This window comes from Cynocephalus volans, chromosome 6, assembly GCF_027409185.1.
Source record: "Cynocephalus volans isolate mCynVol1 chromosome 6, mCynVol1.pri, whole genome shotgun sequence".
In the NCBI taxonomy this organism is placed as follows: domain Eukaryota; kingdom Metazoa; phylum Chordata; class Mammalia; order Dermoptera; family Cynocephalidae; genus Cynocephalus; species Cynocephalus volans.
In genome coordinates, this window is record NC_084465.1 from 99,222,094 (window position 1) to 99,242,681 (window position 20,588).

The following is a 20,588-nucleotide window of genomic DNA, read 5'->3' on the forward strand; positions in this document are numbered from 1 at the left end:
CTCTGTGATCAGCAGTGGGACCTCGAGCAAGGCTTGTCACATCAGATTAAAATGGAGAAGAAAAACACCCACACGGGCTTGTCATGCCTTCATTCCACTACTATTGATCACGGACCTGCTACACGCCAGAGTGTGTGAGGCTCAAGCAACATATGATGGAATACTGAAAGATAGTACTAGAAATGTATGAGATATTCCTAATATTAAAACGTCCCCCAAACATACTTCTACACAAAAACCTGTACTGTACACTGATGTGTATAGCAGCATGATTTGTAATAGCCAAAACGTGGAAACAACCCAAATATCCATCAACAGATGAATGGAAAAACAGAATGTAGTCCATCCACAAATGGGATATTTCTCAGCCATAAAAGGAACAGATCCATGCTACTGCATAGATGAACCTAGAAAACAAGATGCTAAGTGAAAGAAGCCAGACACAGAAGGTCACATACTGTGTGATTCCATTTACATGAAAGTCCAGGACAGGCAAATGCATAGAGACAGAAAGCAGATTGGCGGTTGCCTGGGGTAAGGGTAGGAGTGGTGGGGGGGATAGGGAATGCTAAGGGGTACAGGGTTTCTTTTTGAGGTGATGAAAAGTGTTCTCAAATTGACTGTGCTGATGTTTGCATATATCTGTGAATATACAAAAAACTATCGAATTGTAAACGGTAAAATTATATGTATGTGAATTATATCGCAATAAAGCTGCTTAAAAAAAATAAAGCATGTTCAGTGCTTTTCTGTCTCTAAAACCTTAATTAAACCTGTTGTCTACCTTTGAAATATACCCTCAGTCTAACCATTTCATACCACCTCCCCTGCTAGCTCTCTGGCCCTGGATTGTTGAAATCGCCCCTACCCGAGCTCTGCACCCACCGTGACATTCCTCCTCTGTGAACACCCTCTAATGGCTCCCATCTCACACAAAGGTGAAGCCAAAGTTCTATGGGGACCTAGAGGCCACACCCTCTGACCCCTGCTTCTCCTTCAGTCAGAATGCATCTCGTCTGCCCTGTCCAGCTGGACTTGCTCTTCCTGGACCACTCCAGGCTCCCTCTTGTCTCACTGTGCTTTCTGCTGATAATGCTCTTCCTGGACAACAGCCTGGCTCCCTCCTTCCTCTTACAAGTCTTTATTTCATGTCACCTTCTCTGCAAGGCCTTCCCTGACCACCCTATTGAATACTGTCTCCCAATCAGCCTTCCCCATCTGTCTTCCCTAGTTTATTTTTCTCCATTGCATCTGCCACCTTTTAATAAACTATATAACTTACTTACTTGGCTTCCTATATGTCAGGGATTTTGTATCCCCAGTACCTAAAACAGCCATTGGTTGGATGGATGGATGGACGGATGGGAGATGGTTGGATGGATGTCTGCATGGATAGGAAGTGGACAGATGGATGGATGGGAGATGGATGGACAGATGGATGGATGGGAGATGGATGGACAGATGGATGGATGGGAAATGGATGGATGAATGGATGGGAAATGGATGAATGGATGGATGGGAGACAGATGGATGGATGGACAGATGGGAAATGGATGAATGGATGGATGGGAGACAGATGGATGGATGGATGGATGGGAAATGGATGGATGGATGGGAGATGGATGGATGGACAGGAGATAGATGGATGAATGGATGGGAGATGGACAGATGGATGGTTGGGAGATGGATGGAAGGATGGGAGATGAATGGATGGATTGGACATGGGTGAATGAGTGGATAGGAGATCCTATCCGTGGATGAATGGATGGATGGATGAATGTGAGATGGATGGATGGATGGGTGGATGGGAGACGGATGGATGAATGTGAGATGGATGGATGGATGGATGGGAAATGGATGGATGGATGGATGGGAGATGGATGGATGGCTGGATGGGAAATAGATGGGTGGATGGGAGATTGATGGATGGATGGGAGACAGATGGATGGATGGGAGATGGATAGATGGATGGGAGATAGATGAATGAGTGGATGGGAAATGGGTAGATGGATGGATAGGAGATGGATGGAAGGATGGGAGATGGATGGATGGATGGGTGGATGGGAGATGGATGGATGGATGGATGGGAGATGGATGGGTGGATGCGAGATGTATGGATGGATGGGAGACAGATGGATGGATGGGAGATGGATGGGTGGATGGATGGATGATGGATATGGCAAAATGGAAGACCTTCCCTCAACTCAGTGGGAAAGAGTTCCAGAAGACAGGAGAGGACCAAGATTCAAAACCAGAAGTGCCAATGAGCAGTGTGTCCTCAGGCCAAGTCACTTAACACCTCCAGGCCTACTTTTCATGTGATTAAAGGGTCCTAGGAAGAGCTGCCTTCCCAGCCTATGATCATGTGACAACCGAATGAACTGAACTGAATGGAAGACCCTCCCCTTAAAGACATTAGGACCTGGTTGGAGTGGGGAGGTGAGCAGGCAGGAAGAAAGAACTAACCGCCCGGCAGCAGAGTCCCAGTGCCTGAGTGGGGACATGGGCTCGAGGGCTCAGCGTAGGGGCTCATAAGGGCCAGGTCATGTGGGGTCAGACACTGCAAGAGCCAAGCCGGGTGTGCACAGGGAACAGTGGCTGTGGTTAGGAGGATGGGACAGAGCCAGATGAAGGAGACACCAGAACGCCAGGCTCAAGAGTGCAGATGGGGTTCCTTGGCTGAGGCCTCTCTGATGGTGGGTGAATACTTCTGAAAAGGCTTGAAGACCCTGGGCTAGGGTGAGGTGGAAACCAGGTTCCTCAGCCCTGTTCCCCTCCAGAACCAGGATGAGCCACAGCAACCAGCTTCAAGTGCTACGCAGACACCGCAGACTCTGGGCTGGGCACCCCTGCCACCCACAGTGAGAAGACCCTGCTACCCTGCCCTTCCAGCGGGGGCCCTGCTGCCAGCAAGGAGGGGCCATAAGAATATGAACCTCTCAGCAATGCTCCCGGAGGATTCACTCAGAAGTTCCTGTTCCAAGTAGCTTCTGCACAGGATTAGGAGATGTCTCCGCTTTCTGCTTGGCTCCTGCTGTGCCCAGGGGCTAAGACTTTTAGGGGCTAGGTGCAGGGGCGCATGCATGCAGGAGGAGAGCTGAGCCTGAGGTTTCAGAGCAAGCTGCTGCTGGGCTCCCAGCTTCTCAGACCATCCAGGAACCAGACGTCCTGTCCCCAGGACTTGACCCCTCTAACTTGCTCCACATCTCGGGCATATACCATAGGAGCTGGTAAATTCTCCCCACAGGCTAGGCTGGGTGGCTCCCTCCTGGAATTCTCTGCCCCCAGCCAGCCATCCAACCATTCATTCAACACGCTTGCCCTAGTTGTGTCAGCAGAGCTCCAAATTAGCCAATGGGTCATCGAGTGGACGGTGGGACCAGAGGGGACCAAGAAAACAGGTTCCACCTCTGCCTGGTAGAAGACTATCACCTAAGAGAAAGACAAGAATTATCCACTGAGAGACTGTAAGTGCTAAGCATTCTGGGGTCCAGGGCTAAAGAACAGTAGTAGGTCAAATAGTGTCCCCCCAAATTCATGTCCACCCAGAACCTCAGAACATGATCTTATTTGGAAATAAGGTCTTTGCAGACATAGTTAGTTAAGATGAGGTCATACTGGATTAAGGTGGTCCCTAAATCCAAAGTCCTCAATGTCCTTATATGATGAGAGGACACAGGGAGATGCACAATCAGGGGAGAGTGCCACATGATGACAGAGGCAGAGATTGGAATGACAAGGCTACAGGCCAAGGAAAGCCAAGGATTGCTGGCAGCCACAAGAAGCTGGAAGAGGCAAGGAAGGATCCTCCCCTAGAGCCTTCAGAGGGAACATGGCTCTGCCCACACCTTGATTTCCAACTTCTGGCCCCTAGGACTGTCAGAGAATATATCTCTGTTGTTTTAAGCCTCCAAGTTTGTGGTAATTTGTGACAGTAGTCACAGTAAAGGAATATAGGAACTGGCACCTAAGCCTGGCCCTATGAAATCTTCACAACAATTTTCCCACAGTAAGTGGTTGTGTTTTCAGCAGCCCCAAGACCCCAGTCTCCCTGCCCCTACCGTCCTGGGATCTACAGTCTCCGAAACCCAGCTCCCCCTCCCCACAGCCTCCCCCAATAACTGCTCCCCCTTTCTCTGCACTCCCAGGCTGTTTATTTTTAGCCCCTGATCGCATCTGCCTTATATGGTTCTCTATTCATATCACGAGTGTGAACCATCCCCCTCCTAGTTTGTAAGCTCTTTGAGGACAGAGAATCCCAAGGATATTAACAGTCCTGAGCAGGAGCAGAAATGTCGATGCATGTTCCCAGTCGTTCATGTTTTGTGATATTTGGGGAAACTGGTGGGAAAAGTCAAGTCACAGCATACACACAACAGTGATGACCTACAGTCATCATCCTTCAACCTTAAAAAGTGTCTGATCAAAAATATTTTAAATATTTTCTTAAAATATTTTTCTGATCGATGTTTCCTTCCTTTAGTCACGTAACAGCCCATGCTGTAAACAGGGCAAGTGTTATTGTCTCTATTTTACAGGGGAAGAAACAGATGCAGGGAAGGTAAGGGGCTTGGTGGCTCACTTGTGACAAAGCCAGTGCTTGCTCGGTCCCTGGATCCTGGTGCTTCCACTGCTCTGCCTCTGTGTGGGCAGCGTCAGGAGAGGGAGACTCAGGGAAGTGCCCACCAGTCTAACCACCACTACGGAAAGGAAGCCGAGGCAGGAAAAGACAGGGGAAAGAGGTGGGTTTGCCACCAGATTCCTATTACTGTCACAGCTTGTACCCAAGCTCATTATACAGGGAGCCTGAGCATGGAATGGTTTCCCCCAGGGCAGGGTGAGTGCTTGACCCATTCTCGATTTTTTCCAGACCCCTTCCCAGGTCCCAGAGAACACTCCTGGTCTCTTGACTCCTTGGGTAAGTGCTGGAAAAATAAGCAATCTTCTACCACCTGACACTCGGAATGAGGGTAGGAAGGAATGCAGGAAAAACTAAGTAGCCAACGAATTGGCTCGAGGCTGCTCTGGCAGAAGCAGGTGTACAGGTAGGCCTTGCCAGACTAAATGCTGTGTAAACCAGATGCATGCCAGAGATGTATTTTCCAAGGGAAAGGCCTTGTCCAGCCTTTTCCTATTGCCATCTAGGGAAAATTCTATGGGCGGCAACTGGGCTGGCCTAGGTCCTGACCGAATAGCAGCTTGGAGGAGGACTAGGGGCCGCTGTTTTGGCAGTGACCCGGTGGGTGAGGGGAAGGGGCTCCCACACCCCAGGGCTCTCCCCTGGCTTAGTTCTGGGCTGAGCTCCCAGTGCAACCCACTTCCTGCAAGCCCAGAACTCCAGGTCAGACTTTGCCTGCACCTGTTTGAGCTCAGAGTGCAGTCCCTGCTCTAGAAGGATCCAAAAATATCTGAGAGGGAGGAGAAAAGGGAGGGACTAGCCAGAAGGGGATCAGGCTGGAGTCCACTGAGGGCCTGGGGGAGCCACTTGGCCTGGCATTCAAGACCCTCTCCACTGGCCCAACCCATCAGGGAAGCCTCATCTCCCCCTATCATGAGCCCCACATTCTAGCCAGAGCTGGTCTCATCCCATCCCTGCCAGGGCCACGCTCTGCAATTCCCCACCTCCTGGCTTTGATCACCATCTTTGGATATCTCTGCCTGCACAAATCCTCTGCTCATTCATTAGACGTCGTCAGACACCGTCAGCGAGCCCAACGCTGCACTGAGTGTCAATGCTGCGGTATGAGAGAATTCAACCAAAGCACAGCTGCCTGTCCTCTCAGGGACAGTCCTGGGACAGTCCAGCAATCATCCCCTTCCTCCAAGTCCGGCTGAAACCCTGCCCCTCCAAGAGGCCAACCTTCCCAGTCATCTTCTGAACTCCAACCAGAGCGTAGGTTGCTGGGGGTGGGTGTTAGTTACATTTTTTTTCAGTGTGTGTCATCTCCCCAAATAGGAGGTCAGATCCTGGGAGCAGAGACACAGCCCGTTCCTGCCTGCATGGTGCAGCCAGCCAGGACCTCACAGGGCTGACAAGGGGCTGAGAGCTAGGCCTCACCGGGGGGACCCCACCTCTGCCTCAAATATACCCCCATCTCTTGTTACACACCACACACTCTCTGCCCCCTCAAGTTCATGAAGCATCCCAATCTGAATGTGTGTCGCATTCTCCCGCTTCCTTCTGATCACATCGTGCCCCCACCCTTACTCCGAGCCCATCCTGCTTTCCCCGACCTAAGGGTGGGCTTCCCAAGGAGGGCCACATCTCCCCTTTCTTCAAGACTCTGCGCTGAGTCCCTCTTCACTCCTCAGGGCTGCCACATGGTCCGCATTCATTCTGTGCTCTTAAATGCTTGGAATTGGAAGACGTGTCAGGGCTCTCAAGGTTATAAGAGAGAAGGGGGAGGGGGAGCAAAGCCTCTTCCCATTTGTTAGCACCCTTGCAATGAGCCAGGAGAGCCCACCCCGGGTGGGCCAATGTCCCACCCAGAACACTTTCAGGCCTGGGATCTGGAGCTGGGCACAGCAACAGTGACTATGGTTTCCATGGTCCTGATGTGTGACCTCAGGAAAAACAGGCTTCTGGGATGGCACTGTGGTCTTGTCACACCCTTAGAACTGGGACTTTGGCCACACAGCCTCACCCCACCCCCAGGGTGGCACATCAGCCAGAGAAGAACTGGAGGGAGACAGGCTACGGTAAGGCCCTGGGCTGGAGGTATGAATGGCTGACCTCCTAATAGCTCAGGCACTTTAATCTGATTAAATCAAGTTCTGATTTAATCCTGCTTGTTTATTAAATCTTTTATTAAATTCTGATTTAATTCTGATTATTAATTAAATTTAATACATGGTTACATTTAATTCTAGCACTTTCATTCTGATTGGACAGTTCCAGGAGTCCTCTGTGAGGGAGGAGTTGGTGACAAGTAGCAGGTATGTCCCCAAGGTGGAGATGTGCCTGGGAGCTGGACTCTGAGTAAGACCACCTTCTGGGCTGGAGAGGGATGAGGCTGAAACCAGATGGGACAGGACTGCCTGATCCTAGAGGAAGTCCCAGCACAGCCTGACATAGACCAGCGAACAGATCAATCTCCAGAAACAGCTAAATCTGACCTGTCCCATTGTGGAATTGTACCCACCACTTCTGCCTCCTGCTGCGTACACCAGGCTGGGATGAGCACTGGGCAACCCAATTTTGCAGCCCTACAGCTGCATTCACCATGGCTCTGATCCATTCATTCATTCACTCACTCATTCACTCAGGACTAGGTGAAAAATCCCTACTCTATATCTCAGCTCCTTTGCACAGGGAATCCAGGCTCCTCAGAGACCTTGCCCACCAAAGCAATGGGAAATTCCACCTTAGAGATGCATTGCTTGAGCTAAAATCTTCTAGATCCTTTTGAACAGAGTGACTTGGGAAAGTGACAGTCCAAGCTGTTGGGCTGCGTTGGTGGTATAGTGGTGAGCATAGCTGCCTTCCAAGCTGTTGGGCCATCAGCTCCCCATTGCAATGAGTTTCAGAGTCAGCAGGGAGTGGGAGACAGAACAGGTTGCCAACAGCGGTGGCAGGGAAGGGAGACACCAAGAGGGAACAAAGGAGACAAACAGAGAGGATGCAGACACTGAAGATGGGCTTCTCCTGGCTCTAAACCTTGCCTGAGAAGTCAGGTGAGGCCAGGAGCCCGTCAGCTCGTCCTTCTTACTCACCCCCTTCATCCCAAAGGGAGCCCCGCCAATGGGCCACGAGCAAAGTACAGGCCCCACAGCCGGGAGCACACCAAGGGGGAGACCGGGGCTGGGCTCCCGTCTCCACTCTATGAGGAAGAATGAGACCCGAGGTCACCATCCAGGTAACTCGGGCCATGTGCCTCCCTCGCCAATTTCTGCAAAACAACTAATCCTGATGGAGTCAGAACATGGTGCTTTCCCCACTGTAGATGTGATAGACATTTGTTGAGTAATGTCACCATCTCTGATGGTAGCACTTGGAGTCTAATTTTGCCCCTTGCTCTCTACAGCACTCTGGCGTGAGGGGGCAGGCTCTCCAAAGTTTATTGTGATGAAAACATTCATCCTTCCTTAACTTCCCCTCCCAGCTCTCTCTCAGATCTGCCCAGTTATTCTCCAGCACTGGAGACCAGGAGCTGGTCTCAGCCCTGCCATCGGTACCATACACCCAGAGCACCCCGAGTTCCATCTCCCAGGGCTCTTGGGAAGATGATGCTGGTTCCTTCTCCTCTGTGGCTTTCCACACCCTCTGCAGCATCCTCAGTGTAGACCAGGATCCACAAGCCTCATTCCCTGGCTTAGCTCCCTGGCTGGCACCGGGCTGCTGAGTGTTTACCTGACGTCTCCCCACAAGACGCTCAGACCTTCTCTACCCTCCCAAAGCTGAGATCTCATCTCTGCCCAGTATTCTTCAATCTCTCTCCACAGGCTCCTTCCCCATTGGCTCATAGACACACTCAGTCTTCTCTAGTGTTGGAAAAAGATGTTTTCTTCCTCTGTGAATGCATCTGCCCCTGCTCACTGGTACTGGCCTTTATCCCTCCAAACTTAACTTTTAAAAGTCTCTGTGTCTAAATATGTGGCCTGCACATCCTCACTAAATACTCTTAAACCCCTCATAATCCATCAGTGACCTCCTGGTTGTGAAAATCAGCACCTTGTCTTCCTCTGCATCTCTGTGATATTTAATCCCATTGGCTGCCCCTTGTTTTAGAAGATGTCCCTTACCTTGGCTTCCTGGTCACAGTCTCATCTTGGATCCCTTCCTGCCTTTCTGAAATTCATTTACTATCTTTTTTCTCTTCCTACTCCCCAAATCCAGCATTCCTCAAGGTTCGGTCCTTGAATCTCTTCTTTCTCTCTCTCTGCATCTCTCTCCCTTGGTGTCCTCATAGCATCGTCCTCATCTTTACATCACGAATCTCGTTTCTAGATGCCTGAGCTCCAATCCCACCTTTGTAATGACTGCTAAATATCTCCATCCGAACGTCCCACTGGCACCTGACGTTCACAATGTCCCAAATTGAACTTTTAAAACTTATTCTCTCCTATATTCCTGGTGTCTTTTTCTGGCGAGATCATTCCTCCAGTCACCTAAACGAAACCTGTAAGAGCTCCCTCCCTGCCTAGCTCGCCAGGTTGAGAAGGCTCCAGCTACTGGTGGAGTCCGCCCTCTCTCTCCCTTCCCATCCCCCCAGGCCACGCCCTCTCACCTGCATTCCTGACACAGTGACTAATCAGTCTCTCCTCCACCTCCTCCTTCCCACCAACAACTGCCAGAGGGATTTGTGGCTACCAGGGACCGCAGAATACAGCCCTCCTCCTCAACGACGTAACACTCAAGCCCCAGCCTCACCTCCCAAACAGACGCCCTCTGCCCCCACTTCCCTGTGCCCGCCCTTATCTGAGACAGAGCAAGGGTCCCCTCTCCTGCTTCTTGATAGAGCCCCATACTTCTTCTTCTTCCCTTTTTTTTTTGGTGGCTGGGCAGGACAGGGATCTGAACCCTTGACCTTGCTGTTGTCATCAGCACTGCACTCTAACCAGTTGAGCTAACCGACCAGCCCACCACCCCATTCTTCTGGCTCCATGTATGGGCTCATCCTGTTCCCTTTCCCTGAAACTCCCTTCCTGCCATCCTTCCATGTCTGAATCCTACTTTCTTCGAGGCCCAGCTCCAATGTTCCCTCATCTGTAAAACATTTCCTGATCCACTCAGCTCAAGTTAACCTCCATTTTCCCTCAATCCCACCTCCCTTTTCCTGCACCTCCCTCAGGACACTTCTGTGCATCTTATTTGCACAGGGACAGCTATGAGGTCCCCTTCCGGACTGCAAGCACACCAGGACAAAGTGCCTATCTGAGTCCCCCTAGGACTGTACTTCACAAGTAGTAGGGTTGCCATAAATATGGGATGAGCTCACGAATGATAAAACGCAGCAACGTGCTTGAATTGAAAAGCTTTGCGCACTTGAGCAAAATTAACACATCAGGGGTTGTGCCATGAGGAGGCTAGATTTGGTGTGGAGGAGAGGGCATGTGCCCAGGACAGCAAGCTAAGCCTGGGTACCCCACCCCAGCTGCCCACAGTACGGACCCCACACTTCCCGCCAGGATGCACGAGCCCTGTCCTCAGCCCCTCAGGCAGCAGGGTCAAAGAGCAGAAACACCATCTTCCTTCTGTGTCCACAGGAATTAGTCTGTGTCCCAGTGCACCATACCCATGTAAGCACCAAATGGCCTCATCTGGACCTCTCTCAAGGGAATAAAGGAAAGAGCACTGGCCAGGGAGTGAAGAGACCTGAATTCCAGCTCTGGCCCACCATGAACTAGCCGTGTGACCTTCACTGTAACACCCGGATGTGGGACAAACCAGCACTTCCTAAACTGCAGTTCCAAAGGCTACCCAGCAAGGTGTCACTTTTTGGGGGGGGGATGCATAGTTCACAGACTAGCTCCCTATGGGCCCGTCCAGCCGCGCCAAACTAGGAGTCAGGGGGCGAGCTGGGGACGCAGCTTCAGGGGGCTGGAAAGGCTTCTGGGGTCTGCTCTCTCCCCAAGCCCCCTGAGCTCACCACCTTCTTGTAGCAGCCCTCCCCAGGGTGGATCATGACAGCAGGGCTGCCCTGTCCTCTTTCCCAGCCTGGGGTGGGTGAGGAGCAGGTGGAGAAGGTGCTCCCTGATGGTCACCCGGCACCCTCATCTCTCATGGGTGCTCACAGATGGGCAAGCCCGGGTGCACAGAGCAGATTGGCAGTTCTGCACACCAGGGCTGGGCTGGACGTGGAGAAGGAACGATGATGAACACCCACAGAATCCCAGTCCCTAGTCTCCGTATCGAGCAACAGGAAGGACCACAGGCAGCCAGCAAAGATATCCCAAATTCAACCTTTATCAATAAACGCCCAAAGAAATGGTTCCTCAGCACCCCGCACCCACCCCACTATCTGGGGAGTCAGGGGGCCAGAAGCACGGCCCTTATCCCTCCCCTTTCCACTCACCCGGCAGGCAGAGGGCGCTAAGAGTCCGGGCCGGGTCTGTCTGGGAGAGGCAGGTGGGTAGAGGAAGGGAAATCTTGGGTGGGTGAAAACAGCTGGCCTGCGTTCCTGCCTGACTCAACTCTAGATCTCCTTCCCTCATCTGGACAATGAGGAGACTGGCCAGCCATCTCTAGGATCCTTTCCCCGAGTCCTTGAGCAGGCCGATCCCCAAGCCAGGTCCCCCAGACAGAGGAGGACCCTGCAAATTACAAAGGACTGGAGACAGCAGGTTGGAGGTGGGGACTGGGGAGGTGTCTGGTGACAGGGGCCTGGCTGCTCCATCTGAGGCCTGGCACAGGTGCTGGTGATGGATGGCTGGGGGTGGGGGGGCACTTGGTCTCCTCACAGGGAGATGAGCGGAGGCTGCACAACCATCACCCCTGTCCAGAGCAACCCTGGAGCAACATGGGGGATAGAAGAAAGAAGAGAAGCTCTGCAGGGTCCCCATCCTGGGAGGTGGGCAGGAAGGGGGGAGGGAAACAGGATAGGGTGGTGGAACTCAGGAGCAAAGACACTACCTTTGGGTAGGGTGGCATTTACCAGTGGCACAATTCTGAGGGGAAACCAGCCACTAGGAAGGACTGTCACTTTGGAGGTATAGGGAAGCCACCTTGTGGGTAGGAACCTTCCAGTTAGTGCAGGAGGAAGCCATCCTCTTGGGTATACAATCTACAACTGGAGCAGAACAGTGATAAAACCCACTAGGGGGGATAAAACACACAGCCCAAGTGTGAGCAGGATTGAGGGGGCAGGAGAGCTTCCATACTGGGAGATGGTCCTGGGCAGACGCACACTGCAGAGCCCAGGAAGGGAGGGTGCCAAGATAGGACCTTTGCACAAAGCACCTGCCTGCCTCCTTTCCCCAGGGACAGAGCCTCCAGCAAGGCCTGTGGAACATTCCACATGTCCAGTTCCCTCCGTGGGAGGAAAGATGAAGGATGTCCCTAAAAGGCTAAAAATTCCTGGGGCCCTGCTATGTGGAAGCTGCTCGAGGTGGCAGCTGGGGCTGGGCCCAGCAGAGGAGGGGCTGCGAGAGGGAGAGGGTGGCTTGGGGCTCAGGATCCAATTACACGGCTGTTTCCATACTTAGCCACCTGACAGCCACTTGGAATACTCACTACTCCAGCCACAGCAGCCCCGCAGAGCCCAAATTAACTCAAGGACAGACAAGGGCAGGGCCCAGCAGCACATGTGAGGGCCGGAGCCCCCCATCCTATGGGCCTGGCCCCTGGAGGAATGGCTTTTGTTCTCCTTGCTGGGACTGTACCCTCACAGCCCCTGTTCTCAAGGGACAGAACCTCAAAGACTTGAGAGACTGAACTCTGGGCCCCCACAGCCCCATGTGCAAAGACAGGGCTGGGCCAGGTAATGACTGCTGCCGAGTCATAAAAAGACCAAGTGGGGAGTCCTCGATTCCTAGGGGGATCCTCAGAGCACTTCCCTGAAGCATCCCCAAGGCAAACCCAGCTCCAAGAGTCTTAGGAACCAGAGAGGTGGCAAAATGATCCGGTGTCCGCTCCACAACCTATAAATAACCCCCATGCTGCAACCCAAGCCACCAGCTCTGCTACGAAGTGCTGAGACGCCAAAGGAAAGCCCTGCACACAAAGCTGAGCCCGTTCTGATGAAAGCCCCCGCCCCACACAGGCTCCACGCCAGAACAGGTCCCAGTCCCCTTCCAAACCCCATGTCCAGTTCTGTTTCCAGCCCAACCACTGACTCAATTTCCAGTCCTATCCCACACCAATTCCCACACCATCCCACTATTCCCAAAACGCTCCCCAGCTTTGCCCATGGTGTCCCTCTGTCCTGCGTCATGCAAGCCCGGGTCTCCAGCTGGACTTAAGGCCTCCGCCCCACCTCCCACTGGGGGAGGGTCACTCGAATGACCTCCAGCTCCAAGATGATGTTCTGTGGTCTGTCTCAGAGGCCCCTCCAGTCTTGACTTTTGGGGTACCCTTTCCCAGCATCTACAGGCCAGACCCTCCTCTCTGGCCCCTGGCCTAGGGCTCTCTCGGTTGCTGCTTCTTCTTCCTCTGGCCTTCCCCCAGGTCCCTAACTGTCCCCCAGTTCCCCTGGGCACCTGGCTCTTGCTCTGTGGCCCAGGGCCCTGGAGAGAAGGGTGATTAGGTGAGACCAGCCATCCACCCACCATGACACAGAAAGCCCAAGGGAGGGCTGAGGGCACAGTGTGGGCCTGGACAGTGCCAGGGTGGGGGCCTACCTGCTTGTCCCGAGAGCAGAAGCGAGACCACAAAGCAGCAGAGCAGGACCAGCGCCCTCATGGTGACTGCCAAGAGAGGCCAGCTGCTCCACGCCTCTATTTATACGGCGGCGCGGGTGGCAGCGGCAGGCAGCCGCGGGGGGAGAAGGGTCACACAGTCACTAGGGCAACTGGGCGGACGTGATGGGGAAGAGGCCCAGACCCCAGCAGGCTCACAGAGTCCCAGTGGCTGCTGTGACTGTCCCAGCTGCCAGGCCCTGAAAGGCAGGGCCCGGGGCTGGACTCTCCCCGCTAGCAGCCCGGGGATTACATGGTACAGATAACAGGGCTGGGGTAACAGAAGTAAAGTGAGGCAGCCTCCAGGCTAAGGTCTAGGAGATAGGAGCCCGAATCATCCCAGAAGTTGCTCTAACTTGACCTTAACGTCTAGGGCAGGTCAGGGGCCTTGACATGCCTCCATTGGAAGGAAGGAGTTGTAGGGCAAATAAGAGGTCCTATTTGATAGGCACTGATACATGCTCCAGCTGACGGTCAGTTCAGGAAAACCTGTGCCCCCTGCTCTTTGAGGTTGAAGGCTGGGAGCCTGATCTTCCTTGGCCTCTGGAAGAGAGAGAATGCTGACCAGAGGGAAAAGGGGACACCAAGTGGGGCTGGGGTTGGTATGTAAGTCAGAGGGTGGAGCAATAGAGATCCATTTCCAATGGCGTAGGGGTTCCAGAAAGTTCTGTTGCCTCTGCAAAGTGCTGTTTGATGCAATTTCCCTAGGAGAGTGTGGCAGCCCCGAGAGTGAGAAGCTGGGAGAATGCAGCCTCTGGCTTATCTGGCCAGCAGGAACAGTGACAATGGGAAGGGAGGAGGTAGCAGTGGGCCCTGGAGGAAAGGAACTCAATGTAAATTACACATCTGTTATGTGTGAGATGCTTGACATTTTCTTAAACAGCCCTATGGAGGTATGTTGACATACAACAAATGACACGTGGGTAAAGGGTGCAATTTGATAAATCTGACACAGGTATTTAACTGTGCAGCCATCACCACAGTCAAGATAGTGACCAGATTCCTCACCCCCCAATTTTTCCTCATGTCCCTTCAGAGACCCTCTGTCCTACCCCTTCCCCCCCATCACTGATCAGTTTTCCGTCAATACGCACCAGTTTGCATTCCCTGGATTTTGCTATACATGGAATCATACCGTATGTTCTTTTTTATCTGCTTCTTTCACTCAGTGAAATTATCCTGAGATTTATCAGTGTTGTAGTGTGTATCAATAATGCATTTCTTTTTATTATTAAGTAGCGGTCCATTGTATGGACAGACCACAATTTGTTATTCAGTCACCTATTGAACGTGTGGGTTGTTTCCAAGCTTGGGCTATTACAAATAAAGCTGCTATGAACATTTGTCTACAAGACGATTTTTTGAAAATCAACTGACCATACATGTGTGAATCTATTTCTGGACTATAATCTGTTCTATTGATGTATGCGTTTATCCTTTTGCTAATACACTGGCTTGATTTTCTGTGACCTCCTAATAAGTCTAGAAATCAAGTAGTACGAATCCTCCAACTTTGCTTTTCTCTTTCAGAATACTAGACAGACAAAATTCTACTTCTTCTGCACCTCCACATAAACTTTAAGAATCAGTCTGTCGATTTTTTTTAAAAAGCCTTCTTGGATTTGAATTGGGATTACAATGAATCTATGGATCAGTTTGAAGAGAACTAACATGTTACCAATTGAGATGGTTCATTTTATGTGTCAACTTGGCTGAGCTTTGCTGCCATTTGTATGGTCAAACACCAATCTGGATGTTGCTGCAAAGGTATTTTTAACATGTAAAACAGCAGACTTTTAGGAAAGCAGATCACCCTTCATAACGTGCACGGGCCTCATCCAATCAGTCAAAGGCCTTAAGAGAAAAGACTGAGGCTCCCTGAGGAGGAAGAAATTCTGCCCTCAGACTGACCATCATCAGACTCATCATCACGACATCAACTCTTGCTGGAACTTCCAGCCTGCCAGCATCCCTGCAAATCGTGGACTTGCCAGCTCCCACAATTTCTCTCTTTAAATGTATGCTTTATTGGCTCTGTTTCTCTGGAGAACCCTAACACACCAGTAATGAATCTTCCAATCCATGTGCATGGCTTGGGGAGGGTCTTGCTGTAGGGGAAGAGGTAACAGTTGGACACCAACCGAGAGAAAAGGGACTAAAAGAAAATGAAGTATCTACTCTGTGCCAGGTGCCTTATGTGTAATGCGTGGTGGGCATATTCTCACCATTCACAAAGAAGAGACTAAGGGTCAGGGAGGTGAAGTAATTGTTCAACATCACTCAACTAGGAATGGAGTTACCTGGATTTGAGCCCAGATCTGTCTAACTCATAAACCCATGACTTTTCCCATCAACCTAAGTTAACACCATCAGGGTCAGAGAGGTATTACCACATCAGGAAAAGGGGGCCGAGGTCTATGCGTCTGAAGGCTGACCTCATGTCCAACGGTTACCTCTTTGAGGCTGAAGCATCAAAGCAAGCTACAAGAAGACAAACCCAGATGGGCAGGGAAGGGTGAACCCAGCACTGCTTAGGTTGAAAGACACCCCATTTGCAGTACCGAATAGATCCTTGCACATCCATGTTCATAGCAGCACCATCCACAGCAGCCAAGAGATGGAAGCAAGCCAAGAGTCCACCAGCAGATGAGTGGGTAAACACAATGTGATATATGCATACAATGGACTATTAGTCCACCATAAAAGGAAATGAAACTAATACATGCTACAACATGGATGAACCTTGAACATGTCATGCTTAAGCGAAAAAAGCCAGACACAAAAGGACAATGTATGAGTTTGCTGGGGCTTCCATAACAAAACACCACAGACTGGGTGATTTAAACAACAGAAATTTGTTTTCTCACAATTCTGGAGGCTCAGAGTCCAAGATCAAGGTATGAGTAGGTGTGCTTTCTTCTGAGACCTCTCTCCTTGGCTGTAAACAATGTCTTCTCCCTGTGTCTTCACACGGTCATCCCTCTGTGTGTTGTCTGTGTCCTAATCTCCCCTTCTTATAAGGACACCAATCATATTGGATTAGGGCCTACCCCAATGACCTCATTTTAACTACCTCTTTAAAGGCCCTGTCTCCAAATATAGTCACATTCTGAGCACTGAGAGTTAGGTTTCATAAGAATTTTGAGGGGGACACAATTCAGTCCATAAGAGATAAATATTGTATGATTTCATTTATATGAGCTACCTAGAATAGCCAAATTCACAGAGACAGAAAGAAGAATAGCAGTTACCAGGAGCTAGGGAAGGAGGGACAAAGAGTTAGTGTTTAATGGGTACACAGTTTCTGTTTGGGATGAAGAAAAAGTTCTGGAGATGGATGGTGGTGATAATTATGCAACATTGTGAAGGTACTTAATGCCACTGAACTGTACATTTAAAATGATTAAATGCCAACAACATTCTTCAGAGAAATAGAAAAAACAATCCTAATGTTCATATGGAACAACAAAAGACCCCAAACAGCAAAAGCAATCTTGAACAAAAAATAAAATAAAGCTGGAGGCATAACACTACCTGTTTTCAAACTATACTACAAAGCTATAATTATCAAAACACCATGGTACTGGCATAAAAACAGACTTGGACCAATGAAACAGAACAGAGAATCCAGAAATCAACCCACAAACCTACAGTCAACTGATCTTCAACAAAGCCACCAAGAATATACACTGGGGAAGAGATTGCCTCTCCAATAAATGGTGCTAGGAAAACTGGACATCCATATGTAGAAGAACAAAAGTAGACCTGTACCTCTCACCATACACCAAAATGAACTCAAAATGGATTAAAGACTTAAATATAAGACCTGAAACTATAAAGCTCCTAAAAGAAAACACAGGGGAAACACTTCAGGAAGTAGAACTGGGCGAACATTTTATGAATATGACCACCAAAGCACAGGCAACAAAAGGAAAAGTAAACGGGATTATATAAAACTACTATTACTATTTACTAAAAGTAAACTATTATATCAAAGCTTCTGCACAGCAAAGGAAACAATTAACAGAGCAAAAAGACAACCTACGGAATGGGAGGAAATATTTGCAAACTACGCATCTGACAAAGGATTAATATCCAGAATATACAAGGAACTCAAACAATTAAACAGTAAAAAAACAAATGACCCGGTTAAAAAATGGGCAAAGGAGCTGAATAGGCATTTCTCAAAGGAAGACACACAAATGGCCACAGACAAATGAAAAAAATGTTCAACATCACTCAGCATCAGGGAAATGCAAATCAAAACCATATTAAGGGCCGGCGCATGGCTCACTTGGGAGAGTGTGGTGCTGATAACACCAAGGTCATGGGTTCGGATCCCTATGTAGGGATAGCCAGTTAGCTCACTTGGGAGAGCGTGGTGCTGACAACACCAAGTCAAGGGTTAAGATCCCCTTACTGGTCATCTTTAAAAAAAAAAAAAATTAAGATACCATCTCACCCCACTTAGACTAGCTATTATCAAAAAGACAGAGAACGACAAATGCTGATGAGGCTGTGGAGAAAAGGGAACCCTCCTACACTATTGATGGGGCTGTAAATTGGTGGAGCCATTATGGAAAACGGTATGGAGATTCCTTTAAACAACTTCAGATAGAACTGCCATAAGATCCAGCAATTCTGCTGCTGGGTATATACCTAAAGGAAAGGAAAGCACCATGTCAAAGAGATACCTGCACTCCCATGTTTATTGCAGCTCTATTTACAACAGCCAAAAGTTGGAACCAACCTAAGTGTCCATCATCAGATGACTGGATAAGGAAAATGTGGTATATATACACAATGGAATATTACTCAGGTTAAAAAGAAGAATGAAATACTGCCATTCTCAGCAACACAGATGAACTCAGAGAAAATTATATTAAGTGAAATAAGCCAGGCACAGGAAGAGAAATACCATATGTTCTCACTCATAAGTGGGAGGTAAAATAATTAATATTTAAATAAAAGAAAGAAAGATACAACATTCAAAAATACAACTGAGGTTACTAGAAGTGGGAAGGGAGAGGGGAGGGAACGGGTAAAGGGCCACAAATAGCAATGATAGTGTATATTATTGAATACAATAATTATTCTGATGTGAGCATCAAAAAAAAAACTTCATTCAAAACTTGAATGACTTGAACCAACTTTCCAAATACTATGTAATGTTCAAAGACATAGTCAATTCTCCACATCTTCCAGGAAAGACTTACATTATTTTAGCTCTTTCTTAAATTCAGTAATATTATAATTTCAAAGTTCTAATACCAGTTTAATATTCAGTTATTCTCAATTAGCATAATATGTGTAAATCTTGTGTACATGTAGCTTCTATAACAAGAAGCTAAAGTTTTATTCAGGGCAGAGACCAAGTCTTATACTTGTTCTCATATTACATAACACCTTGGAGTAAAAGTAGAATTCAATAAATACTTGATGGGGAAAAAAATGATTAAAATGGAAAATTTTATATTATGTATACTTTACCACAATTTTTTTTAATTGAATAAAAAAAAAGTTACCCTGCTTGGAAATGAAGATAAATTAAAAAGGAAGACAGGCTTCATTGAAAATCAACTCTAGGGCTGTCTGGTTAGCTCATGTGGTTATAGCAAGGTGCTGATAACACCTAGGTCCAGGGTTCCACCCCTGTACCCACCAGCCACCAAGAAAAAAGAAAAGAAACTCTCAAGTCACAAATTCTCAAACAGATCTCACTCAGATCTATGAAATCTCCATGTTGGTTTCATCCCACGTCACCCACCATCACCACCTCCTTCCCAATCTAAGAACCTCTGGCTGCCTTGGATAAACAGGGAGGAAATGTGTCTGAGAACAAGAGGCAGGACCTAGGAGAAAACCATGTATTCCGGACACTCAGGTCCCACTTCCACTGCCCTGGAGCTAGGGTCAGTCAGCTTCTTCTGTAAGGGGCCAGGTGGTAAATAATTTAAGTTTTGTGGCCATCCGCCACCCCTCAACTCTGACTCAGTAGTGTGAGAGCAGCCATAGACAATAGACAATGAATGGACAAGGATGTGTCCCAATAAAATTTTATTTATAAAAACCGTGGGCCAGTTTCAGGCTATAGTTTGCAGATGCCTGCCCAGACTCTAGAGTAATCATTTGGTGAATTACTTTGTAAAGTAGGAGATCCTTTTGGTAAATAAAGGATGACCCATATCAGTGCTTGACAAATCTAGGTAGTCCTATGCCTGTCTGCTTCAAGTGGGTGGTAAAAGCCTGGACGGATGGAAGGTAGAGCTTTGGGGCAAAGGGATGGCAGGTTTGTGGCACAGGCTACTGTGGATCTGAGTCTGGGAGCCATATGCTCGGGGAAATATGGGAAAAAGAGGAGATTCTAGAAAGGGAAAGAAGTATGTATATCCCTGGAAAAGTTTCTGCTATCAACTGAGTCTTAAAAGGTCCCCAGAACTGGTGAGTCAACACCATGGTCACTAATGTTTATTTGAAGGACCCGACAATTAAGTCTCAATTGCTAAAGTGCTGCCACATGGAAGAAAATTCAGGCTTGTTCTGTATGGTTCCTGAGGGAAAAATCTGATTTGATGGGTGAGCGCCTATACAAAACACATTTTAGCTCAATGTAAAGAACTTTCAGGTTTAAGCTGCCCAGCAGATAAGGGAGTGGGCACCCCATCCCTGCCCAGGTTCCAGCAGAGACCAGGTGTTCAGGGAGGGACACTGCACTACTGGTTTCCTTTCCCCCTTATCCTGAAAGTCTGAATCTAGGAAAGACTTGGAGACAGATGTCTTCCAGGGAGGCCCTCCCCAACTTCACCCCCACTGATTCCTCCTGAGCTCAGACGCCAGCAGTTTGAGCAGGAAGCACTTTCCTGTGCCTCTCAGTGTCCCCGTCCAGCCTGGCCTACATCCTTGTCTCAGAATCATGTGCAGTGTCCAGTGTCCCTGCACGTGTTGGGCCAACGAGTGGCGAGGGATTTATCCAGCTGCTTCTGACAGTGGGAACAAGCCATGCGTGGGGAAGGACTCTTGGGAACTCAGGGCTGGAAAGGAAAGGGGGGCTTTTGCCACATCCTGTCCCAGCCACTTCAGCAAGGGTCTCAGGAGAGGGCCTGGGGTGGATTTCCTCACTCCTCTTTTTCCCGCTTCACGTTCAGATGGCTGCTCCTCTTGAAGCGCTGCTATCAAGGAACCACTACCTCTACTCTGGTGGAGAACACACCAGGGGCAGGGCTCAGAGCCACTCATCTGTGATCATCCACACC

General features: G+C 49.3%; 1 protein-coding gene across 2 annotated transcripts in view; it reads right to left on the reverse strand.

Moving 5' to 3' along the window:
* Positions 1–13,357, reverse strand: part of SRL (sarcalumenin) — a 36,152-nt gene extending 22,795 nt beyond the window's left edge. Inside the window, exon 1 of one of the 2 annotated variants that reach the window (XM_063101190.1) lies at positions 13,279–13,357. In XM_063101190.1, the coding sequence (XP_062957260.1) occupies positions 13,279–13,339 (61 nt within the window). In that variant the 5' untranslated portion in view covers positions 13,340–13,357. The remainder of the gene's footprint in view (positions 1–13,278) is intronic. The other variant, XM_063101191.1, reaches the window with a different exon arrangement.
* Between the last annotated feature and the right edge of the window lie 7,231 nt (positions 13,358–20,588).